The sequence below is a fragment of the Anastrepha obliqua genome, chromosome 5, assembly GCF_027943255.1.
Source record: "Anastrepha obliqua isolate idAnaObli1 chromosome 5, idAnaObli1_1.0, whole genome shotgun sequence".
Taxonomy (NCBI): Eukaryota; Metazoa; Arthropoda; class Insecta; order Diptera; family Tephritidae; genus Anastrepha; species Anastrepha obliqua.
Window position 1 is genome coordinate 25757182 of NC_072896.1, and position 12223 is coordinate 25769404.

A 12223-nucleotide genomic window follows, 5' to 3' on the forward strand; every position below is an offset into this window, starting at 1 on the left:
ACAAAAAACGCATGCCTGGCATCTTTCTCTTCAAGACATCCTGGTCGTAAACGCGACCCACCTACCCTAAAGCGATGTATCCGAAGAGGTTGGTGCGTAACTACCATTTGGAAGTGCGTAGGTTCGAACACTCGTACATGAAATACTAAAAAAAAAGATTTTTCTAATAGCGATCCGCCCTAGGTAATGGCAAACCTCCAAGTGTAATTTTTCCATGTAATAACTATGACTTTCCAAGAATTCTGCTAGCTGAAAATTAAGCTCCCCATAGCTTCGATTTAACTCTTGTTGATCGTTGTTTGCGATTAGCGTGCGGCTATATTCCCTTTGTAGCGTTTTTCCAAAGTTCCTGCTTTTTTAGTAAGGATATATGCCTACCTTTCTCTAGAATTGCTGATATGTTAGTGTGACCCTGCTCTTTTTGCATGTACACTCTTACTTTTTCCTCCGCGTCATACCTGCGATCAACATAGCGGCTTCGCCCGAGGTGGTTTTGCTTGCTCTTCTACTGTCAGTACAGCAGCTGTCGAACGATATGTAAACAATAGGCGAGCAAGGAAAAATAATATGAACTCAAACTTCGATTAGCTGTTAAAACGAATGTATAGAGTGTTTGTTGAAAATTTACATTTTATTTGTATTATTTTTTGCTATTGGAAGAACTCATTTTTTTTATATAATACCATTAAACATCCGGCATGAGCTGCTCTGCCATTGAGACAAAATACACTTGACACATGAGAACTATGAGTAATTTAGTGAGAAATGCATCAGTTGTGATTTCATCCGGTTAAGATTTCATTTGATACAATAACATATTTTGGGTCTAAGACTGTAAATAATATCGAGAAGATGGTCACCATTTCCAGTGAGATACATTTTAACTTCGGTTTAATGACGTCAATTTCCTTGCGAACATTGACCTTTCGCTTTAAGTAGCCCTACACGAAAAAAGATGGCATTTCCAAATCGAGCGCGCGAGGAGGCCAGTCAAATCGCCATTCCTATCAATGAGCTGGCGAGGGAACAAAGTTTTGAGTAAGTTCTACCAACTGATGGCGGCAAAAATTATGTGCCCATGGACCGATATCGGTCACCGTTGACAGTTGCTCCTAATTATGCTCGTTTCGAAGTTTATTCATCTTGAAAGGGATATAATCATTACGACTCGGGACTCTTGAAAAATGTTGTGCCTTACATTGGCTCGGCAAATTAAATGATGAACAAAAGAGCAACTTGCATACTTGCAGTCAGGAAGAAAATTAAGCAGAAGGCCAGATTAATGATTGGCGATTGACGCTTACTCTGGTTGAATGACCAGTTGCACGGTCTGGGAATTTAAATACCCTACTAGAAAATTGTTCAGCACAGAAATCTACTATCCGGAATGCATGGCATGCAACAAAATTCTTCAACAGATACTTCCCTAGAAATACATCCCCAAATTATCAAAAAAAAAATTGAAATTTGAATAGGTCGAGCCAAGGAGCACCAAGAGATTTGGTGGTTCCTAAAACACTCAGGCTAAAAAGAACAGTGTATTTAGAGCTCTGGACAGAGGGTAGATAGTCAAGGGAGAAAGGAGAAAAGTATAGGGTTATTCAATAGGTGCGCTTCAACTTTTTTCCGATAGGGAGGGCGAACGACGCAATATTTTTTATTTTTCGCTTGTCATTTGTAAACTTCATTAGTATACATTTCATCATGGAACGCTACACACTTGAGCAACGGTTGCAAATCGTGCAAATTTTTTATGAAAATAATCGTTCTGTTGCTGCTACTTTAAGAGCATTACGGCCATTTTACGGTCCATTTAACAAGCCGTCCCGTTTTGGGGTTATGTGAAGTCATTGGTCTACAGTAACAAGCCGGCGACGATTTGTGAGCTCAGAGCCATTATTGAACGCGAAATTGCTGGAATTTCGGCCGATTTATGCAAAAGAGTGGTCGAAAATTGGGTTCAACGATTGGACTTCGTCAAACGTGCACGCGGTGGTCATGCAAAAGAAATCGAATTTCATACTTAAATGTATATGTTCAAACTCGATAATAAAAAAAAAATTAGTTAAAAAAGTCAAACCGTTTGTGTTTTATTCAAAAAAGTTCAAAAGTTGAAGCGCTCTTCCTGAAAAACCCTATATCAAAGAAAGAGACAGGAAAGAATAGAGACGAAGACAGAGGTAGTTAGTCTTATGAGAATTTTCCAGATTCTTTGGCAAATCTGTAAATATCCTCCAGTTTTAGAGAACGAATATTACTCATTTTCACGACATCGGAACCCAAAAGTCGTAGCCGTGCTCTAGCAAAGGCAGGACATTCACAGAGAAAATGCTCAGTCCTATCCGCCTCCTCCAAGCAAGACAGGTACATCGGGCCCTCAATGATTCCAATAGTGGTCATATGTTGACCCCATGGGTTGTGTCCTGTAATAATACCGACCATCGACCGAACGTCTTTCCTTCGAAGTTTTAGAAAAAATTTCGATCGTTTTCTATTCGGGCTTGTCACAAAACACTTTGCAGTTCTGAAGCGTTCTTGACCGGATCATCGCTCTTTATGTGAATTGCATACATAATCGCTGATCCAATTCACGATTCCTGCGCAACTGCATACTATTATTGGCTTTCCCTTGTGGGGGCAAAGCTGATCCGCGGTTGCCCAATTCATCGGCAATTTCGTTTCCTTGAACACCGGAGTGTCCTGGAACCCACATAAGTACAAGCCTGTTTTGTCTTATGACAGAATTAAGCTTCTTCTTACGTTATTGAGCAATCTTCGAGGTTTGCTTCGCGTTCTCCAGGGCTTTCAGTGCAGTCTGACTGTCAGTGAAAACTCCAATCTTTTTCCCGCTCTATCTCCTCTCGATTATCCATTCGGCTACTTTCAGGATGGCAAAAATTTCCGTTTAGAAAACAGTTGCCGTTTCCCCCATAGCATAGTGATACTTATTACTATCGTTTAAGTGCCATCCGGCTCCAGACCCTATTTCATTCTTGGACCAATCGGTAAAGAAAACATCCGTCAAACCTCCCTGAATGCCTTCTGGATTGCTTCATTGCTCGCCCAATAGAAATCTGACATCAAATTTCCTTCCAAATGAAACTGTGGGTATCGTCTTTAGGCGCCAAAAGCAGTTGATACTTCTCAGATAGCAGCTTAAAGATTTCTCTGTGTCCCGTCTCTGTCTTCGTACCAGAAACCATATTTATTGCTTATTGCTTCCTGTTGTATTTTAACATCCAAGGGGAGCAAATCAAGCATAGCATTTAGAGCATCGCCGGAGATTGTACTCAGGGCAACCGTAATGCATAAACATACACTTCTTTGCAGCCTGTATAGTTCCCGGATTGCGGACTTAACCATGCTCCGTCGACACCAGACCACAGAGGCGTCAGTGATGATTGGTCTGATAAGTGCTCTGCATATCCATAGGGCCACAGCAGGTTTCAGACCCCAGGTTTAACCAAAGGCTCTACGGCATTGCTGAAAAATCTTCAATGCACGATTCACCTTCAGTGAAACGTGTGTCTCCCAAGTCAGCTTCTTATCCAAGATTACTCCTAGATATTTAACTTCATTGGAAAGACCAAGTGCCACACCTTTCAGTGTTGGAAGACTAAGTGCATCCAATTTCCGTTTTCTCGTGAACAAGACTATGGTGGTTTTGTTATGATTGATGGAAAGACCTTGTCTCATGCACCAGTCCTCGATTTTGTCCAGAATTCTCTGCACTTTCGTGCAAAGCCTCCTTAGGGATTTATCAGATATTAGCGCACAGACATCGTCCGCATATGCTTAGGCATGAAAACCGAGTTCTTGCATCTCCGCTAATTATCACTAAAGAGTTACATTTTCACGGAATATTAGGTTTCTATATTCCTTACTGGTTCCAAGAAAAATGAAATCGTTAGATAAGTAGGCAGAAATGACCTTTTTTATATTTCTGCCTAGATGTTGCCATGAATTTTTTACACAGATAAGTAGGCTGATAGATAAGTAGGCAGAAATTACCTTTTTTATATTTCTGCCTACTTATCTATCAGCCTACTTATCTGTGTAAAAAATTCATGGCAACATCTGTCAACAGTATCTATTCAAGCCATTTTTCTCGATCTTATAATTTTTTGGGACGTGCATTCAACAAACCCCTTTCAGTAGTGTAGTAGTAGAGCAAATCCGCAGAGCAGCTAGGCGATCACAGCATAGGTACGTCAACTTTTTTGCCTCGCCCGCTCATCTGCCTAAACTATTAAGGTTCGAGGGCAGTAGCGTATAAAATTCGTCAGGATACTAAAACTCAATTTTTCGGTAACAATTTTTTCAAAAAAATATAGAGGTAAATCAAAGCTTAGCAAAAAAAATCTCTGTTTAAATCAAAATATTCTTTTATATTTAAATTGAAACTAAACTTATCTAATAACCATTTTTGTTGGCATTGTTCGACTTTCAAGAATTCATTCTGCTTTCTATACACGTTGACCCCTGCACTAAGACGGTGGTGTGCCTTTTCCAATTTCTTCAACTAAAACTAATTTTATTTTTTACTTTTTGCTTTTAATTTGCCGCATGTTTTCCACTAACTCCCCTCTACTTACCCGCATCCCACTAATCGACTGTTCATGCGCTTAACCATTCGCTTACACTTTCTTTGGCACGTCCCACATCGCTTGCTTTCATTTATCCATTCATTGATTCCCATTATGGACGGCAATAAATTTGTTTTCCTCCGCTCTGGACATACTTCATAATTCATTGTTTGTCAAATGCCTTTCAATTGAATTCTTTTCTTATCTCTATGCCGCCTTTGTGCGCCGCTGCCATGACATGTTCTCCTGCCTAATGCCGTTATGCTGATGTTGTTGACGCTGACAACGATGACGTCGATGTGCTGATGTGCACCAACAATTACCACCAACAACACAACTTTACACACTCTACACACTCGCACCATTTGTTCCTTGTGTTTGTGCTGTATCTGTAGGAACGTCCGCCACCAGTACCACCATCGCGTGCCTACACCATCGCTGGCAATTTGAAGCTCAGCTATCCGCAGAGTCGCATCATGAAAATGACTTTTCCCGAGGATCCACCCATCGTTAATCCGGCCGAACAATTGCAACAACAATTGAAAAAGGGTGAAGCCGTTAGCGTGGTGGGGGCTTCGACATGTCGCGGACACTTGATTGTCGAGCACAAAGGTCAGAGTTACCACGTACCGTTTCAGTATATGGAGTTGTTGCGTCCTGCTGCTGCTGCCGGCGTGAGCAATAATCCAAATAATGCTGCAAGTGTCAACAGCAACACCAATAACAGCAACAACATCGCTAATAAGAACAGTAGCAGCAGTACAGGCAATTTGGCCAACAATTGCAACGGCAACAACAATGTTGGTGTAAACAATGGGAACAACGGCAGTACAAGCAACAACAATGCCAATAACACTTCGGCAGCTGTAAACATTTGAGGAGAGCAGGCGGAGGGGGAGTGTGGAGAATAACTTCGCTGCCTAATTGAAGAGTGCGAGAGGTGTGCGCGACTGCAACCACAAATACAAATCACAACAGCTTCCGATGCAGAAGAATTTCGCTATATGCGCGAGCAAACATTTCCGTTGGAAAACACTGGGGAAACGATGTTGGGATTTTGTTTCTTTTTCTCACAAAGACTGTAAATATTAACTGTTATAAATTCGACTAGCCGTGAACTTGCATACGTAGGGACAGACAAAAACAAAGGGAGGGGTAACAATAGCATAACAATAAAATAATATAATTGCTAATATAAAAAACGAAAACAAAAAAATGGAAACAAAAAATAAAAAAATATAATAAAATGGAATAAAATAAATAAATAAAATAAAATAAGGAAAAATAATATAATATAAAAATAGAATTTAAAAAATTAATAAAATAAAGTTAAATAAAATATAATTATATATAAAAATACAAATCAAATAAAACAAGATAAAATAAAACACAATAAAATAGAATTTGAAAGCTAAAATAAAATTAAATATAACAAAATAAATGAAGTAAAATAAATAAAATAATGTAAAATAACGAAATTAAAAACACTTTTAGGAAAAATATAATAAAAAACAAATTAAACTTAAAAGCAATGAAATAAAATTAAATCAAAAAATAAGAAAATAAAATAAAATACAATAAATAAAATAAAAAATAATAAAATAAATAAAGCAAAACAGATATTAATATAAAATAAAATTAAACAAAACTAAATTTAATTAATTGAATGAAAGAATGAAATGAAAAATTTACAATAAATAAAACAATATAAAGTACAACGAAATCAATTAAAGTAAAACAAAATAAATTTTAAAATGCAATGAAAAATAACCTCAAATAAAACAAAACTTCAAACATTAAATCAAATAAAAAGAAATGAGGCGAAAATAAGAACAAAATTAAAATAAATAAAATAAAATAAAATAAAATAAAATAAAATAAAATAAAATAAAATAAAATAAAATAAAATAAAATAAAATAAAATAAAATAAAATAAAATAAAATAAAATAAAATAAAACTAAATTAAATTAAATTAAATACAATGAAATTACATAAAATAAATATAATAAAGTAAAACAAAGTGAAATAAAATAAAACAAAATTAAATTAAATGTAACAAAAAATAGTAATAAGTAATAAAAATAAAAGAAAACTAAAATAAAAAATAAAATAAAATCGGATTAAAGAAAATAAAACCAAAATAAAATTTAATAAATTCAAATAAAATGAAATACATTTAAATTAAAAAAGGAAAACAAAATACATTAAAATTGTATTTAAAATAAAAAAAAATAAATAAAATAAACTTCCACCAAAAATTCAGTCTCATAAGTAAAATAAAATGAAATTGAGTTAAATGAAAAATAAAAAGAAATAAAAAGGAAAAACAAAAGAAGATACATTGCAATCAAATCAAATAATGTAAAATAAAATAAAGTTTAATAAATTAAAATAAATTGATATAATAAGGTAAAATTAAATAAAATTAAATGAAATAAAATCAACATAAACTAAATTTAACAAAAATTAAATTACAAAAAAAAATTAAAAAATTTAAAAATAAAATAAATAAAATAATAAAAATAAAAACAAACAATAAATAAAGTCAAGTCAAATAAATTAATATAAAATTAGATAAAATATAATGAAACAAAATAAAATTAAATATAACACAAAAACAAAACAATTCCAAATATAATAAAAAAATATATAAACTTAAAACAAAAAATTTAAAATATAAATAAAATAATTTAAAAAAAAAGAAAGTAAGAGAAACAAATAAAATAAAATCGAGTCGAACAAAATCAGATAATATCAAATTAAACAAAAAAAACTGAATCTAACACAAAAAAATTTTAAAATAATAATGAAATCAAAGAAACTTAAAACAAAAATAAAATAAAATAATACGAAAAAATAAAAATAAAATAGAAATTAATCAAATAAAGTAATATAAAATAAAACCAGATAACATAAAATAAAGCAAATGAAATAATAAAATTAAACTAAATGTAGCAAAACTAAAAAAAAATTAAGAAATAATGAAACAAAAAGAAATAAATTAAAGAAAAGAAAGAAATAATATAAAAAATTAAAATAAGCAAAAAAGCAAAAAATAAAATCAAGTCAAATAAAGTAAAATTTAACCAGATAAAATAAAATTATACAAAATAAAATTAAATCTAACACAGAAGAAATTAAATAAAAATTATAACAAAAAATGATATAAACTTAAAACAAAAATAAAATAAATATAAATAAAATAAAATATTTATCATAAAAAAAAATAAAATAATTATAATAAATATTATAAAAATAAAATAATTAAAATACATGAATGAGAAAAACAAATAAAATAAAATCGAGTCGAATAACATCAAATTAAAGAAAAAAATCTAATTCTAACACAAAAACATTTAAAAATAATAATGAAAACAAAGAAATTTAAAACGAAAATAAAATAAAATAATACGAAAAACTAAAACGAAAATAAATAATAATGAATCAAATAAAGTACAATACAATAAAATAAAATCAGATAACATAAAATAAAGTAAATGAAATAATAAAATTAAACTAAATGTAACAAAAATGAAAAATTTAGAAATAATAAGACAAAAAGAAATAAATAAAAAATAAATTAAAATAGAATAAAATGATACAAAATAAAATTCAATCTAACACAAAAGAAATTTGAAAAAATAATAATAAAAAAAGATATAAGCTTAAAACAAAAATAAAATACAAATAAAATAATTAAAAAAATAAAAATAAAAATATAAACTTAAACCAAAAGTTAAATAAAACAATATGACAAAATAAAACTAAAATAATAATTAATCAAAGAAAGTAAAATAAAATCAGATAACGTAAAATGAAATAAAATAAAATAAACGTAAATAAACGAAACAAAATAAAATACGATAATAATAATTTTAAATTAAAAAAAAAATTGTATTAATTAAAATTACGAGTATTGATAAATTGATAAGATATTAATTAAGACTTCACACACTCCACTAAGTATTAATGTATTTAGACACACATGAACACATGCACACACACAAATAGTAACTAGAAACATACATAAACAAATGTGCCAATTCTCTCACTAAGTTCTTCCATTCCGCACACGAATCGAGTACTCACCAACAACTGACTTCCCACTGATTTAGTTGTTGGTTTTAGACTGTAGCTCCATATGCATATACTTACTCATACATATACAAATACTATAGCATTTACTTTGTAATTGTAAAAATCCTTTGTAGTTGGTAAGAAAAGTACCCAGTTGCATTTAAATGATAAAAAGCCAATTATTAACGGCATTTTAATTTACCAGCTGATATCGACCCCATAAAATTTCGTGAAATAAATTATGTAAAAACAGTTTTTCATAATTTAAAAATTTATTAATTGACTAGCGCAAAAGTGCATGTGCATACATACATACACAACTGCTGAGCTAAAAAATCGATTAAATCGCTGAACATAAAAGCAAAATAAGGGAAAAAACGATATATATTTGTATACGCATATTTTTTTATACTTGTATGGATGTATGTATTTAGATTATATGAAAATCATTTGTTGCATAATACAACTTCTATATTCTCGTACGAAACGCGCATACTTTTACAAATAAGCACGCATACATATATACATACAACAACAGACATTGTCAGCTAACATCACAAGCAATAAATGTTCAAAAGTGCAACTTTTGTATTAAAATAGGCGAATAAGTTTATACAATCGATATTAATTGCAATAAACATAATAATTTTCAAAAAATAAATACATTTTTTTTTCAATTTTAAAATAAAGGGAGATCAGATTGGAGGCACTTTTTCAATAGGGTTGTTTTGACAGATCACGCGTGACTCCTGCCAAACTAAATTTATAACTTTTTTTAGTATTCATTGACATTTAATCATGGAAAGACTTACGCCTTAACAAATCTTTAAATTGAATTGCAAAAATCGACGCTCTGTGAAAAGTGTTCGCACGCTGAGGTCAACTTAGCGATGTTCAGCGAAGAGGCCCACTTTTGGCTTAAAGACTACGTCAGTTAGCAAAATTGCCGTATTTGGGTTAAAGAGCAACCCGAAGCCATTCAAGAACAGCCGTTACATCCATTGAAAGCAGCCGTTTGGTGTAGCCTATGGACTGGAGGAATCATCGCCCCATATCTATTCAAAGACGAGGCTGGCGCCAATGTAACAGTGAATGGCGAACGCTATCGCGCCATGATAAACTACTTTTTCATGACGAAAATTGAAGCTCATGATCTCTGCAACATTTGGATCAAGACTAACCATTTTAGTGCTATTTATGTTGGTTTCTCAGTAGACAAATCCAGTCATAACTTCGAGCGGGTATTTGGTATGAATTCAACGCCAGTTGTTATGATGAACCTGGTGGTGAGTCCGAATATGTCAATGAGCACAGTGTCATTCTTTCGCAAGTTTTGTCAAATGTGTAAGAAGAGTTGTTATGTGGGTAGGTCTCTTAGTGCAATCAAAAGCCATTTTTATACAACATAAAGAAGTGGTGTTAACTTTTTTTGAAAATCTGGTACTAGCCTGTGTTAGATAGGTTACAAACCGAGCTCCCCTCGGGGAAATCAGATAGCATCTACAAACGGATGAACAAGTGGACGCACCCATTGACAAAACAGATGGACAAATGGACCGTGTAGTCCGACACTAGCGAACTGAGGAAGTTCGGAACTTCCTCAGAGGACGAACTCTTGGTCTCCAGCCAAGAGACCGTCGATAACAAAGCTGTGGGCCACAGCATGCCATTAGCTTTAAATCAACCATTCACATCCGCTGATTCCAAGGGGCAAAAGCGTCAAAACGTAAAAACAAAGCCCGTCCAGGTATAAGCTTTACCAGAGGTCTCTGGACGCGGCGGGCCTGCAAAAAGGAAACAATTGTGCATTTCCTCTGCGAATGCCCTGCGCTACGGAAGGACAGAATGTTAAACCTGTGCAAACCGCTGTTCTAGGGTCTCGCTCTGGCTTAGATATCAACAACCTGATACGGTGCCTGAACCACCCAGACTGGATATAATCGTACTGTAAATAACTGGCAAACAAGTTGGTTAACGAAGATGTGGCAGCGAAATGGTGCAGAAGCGCTTGTTGGATTCTGGACGAATCACCACTTAAACGAACCAACCAACCAACAAACACAAACAACCAGTTTTTTTTAACAAATTAATTACATCTCTTCAGCAAACCGAGAACAAAATGTCTAAGCAGTAAGTCCTGAATTCGAGGGTCTGAAGTCCACTGTTTGAGGGTTTGGAGGACGTCTCAAAAGCGGATCTCTGAGCTCTTCTTAGATTCGCGTTGACATCCTACATGATGTCTACTTTCAGTATTCATAGAGGTCGTTCTCCATCTGGTATCGCTAGAGACCAAAAGGTCTGTGCGTGGCTTAATGCCAACCAGGCTAACCTTAGCCAACCTAAGTCCTGAATGTGGAGAAAATATTCAAATTGTTGGTAATAATAAACTTCTCTGTATTTTGTGGCCACCAAAGAGCTGCTCATAAAAATCATGTGCCGTTCAAAGGCAATATAGGACTCTTGATTTCCCGGTTAAATTGTACGAAAAGGGCGCTCAAGAATGCATCGGTCATACTTACTTTTCTAATTACACTTTCCAATCATTTTTCAAAAATGTTATACAACACGAACAGACGCTAATAGCTATGAAAGAGGATTTCTCTAGGATCAATTTTGCCGAAGATACTACTAGTCTTGAGGGCCTGAGTTTTTTTTTTAACGGAGGATTACGTTTTACAATTTCCAGCGAATATGTGATTAGTTTACGGAAAATATTATGCATAAATCGATTTCAAATATAATTTCCGTCTCTACCTCATACCTAAATGCCCTTTCTCAAGGCATATACAGTGGCTCACAGCTTATTTCATGCACTTTCAGTTTATGAATTTAAATTATTGCAGAATGAAAAACTGTTGCAATTCAAAAAAAATGTATGTAAATATTTAGTTAAATGATTTGCTAACATAAAAAGTAGAGCAGAATTCGTGGAAACACAATGCGGTATCTTTGCTCACAGCTTGTGGCGGCGGCTAGTCGCTTCGTTAACGGTATTTTGGATTTTTAGTTTATGTAACAGTTATTGTTCTATGCAATTTTTAGTATGTTTGTGATCGACAAGTGGACAATATAAAAATATATAAAAAATGGGCCGACGTACTACGATTGAACAGCGAGAACTGGTCATCAAGAATTTTCAAAGCAGAAAGTCGCAGCGAAAAATTGCGTAAATAGTTGGTTTGAGTAGTGATACTCTGATCATTGAACGCTTCGTTCATGAAAATCGGGTGCAAAATAAAGGCCGATGTGCCCCAAATAAAATTTTTGATGAACGTGATGAGCGTTTAATTGTTCGAAAGATAAAAGAAAATCCAATGCTATCGGCTCCAAAACTGCTAAACGAAATTCATCAGGAAGTGGGCAAATCATGTTGTGTCGAAACAGTGCGACGGGTACTACGTGAAAAGGACTTTAATGGTCGAGTAGCACGAAATGAGCCATTCATAGATAAAAAAACTCAATTGAGCCGAGTTGCCTTCGCCAAAGAGCTCGAAATTAAAGATTTTGATTTCTGGAAAACGGTAATATTTTCTGACGAGTCCAAATTCAACCTATTCGG

General features: G+C 33.5%; 1 protein-coding gene across 1 annotated transcript in view; it reads left to right on the plus strand.

The window, feature by feature from the left end:
- The window catches only part of LOC129247934 (myosin-G heavy chain), a 124490-nt gene extending 118679 nt beyond the window's left edge, over positions 1-5811 (plus strand). Inside the window, exon 9 of the mRNA XM_054887312.1 lies at positions 4982-5811. Within this exon, the coding sequence (XP_054743287.1) occupies positions 4982-5464 (483 nt within the window). The 3' untranslated portion in view covers positions 5465-5811. The remainder of the gene's footprint in view (positions 1-4981) is intronic.
- The last annotated feature ends 6412 nt before the right edge of the window (positions 5812-12223 follow it).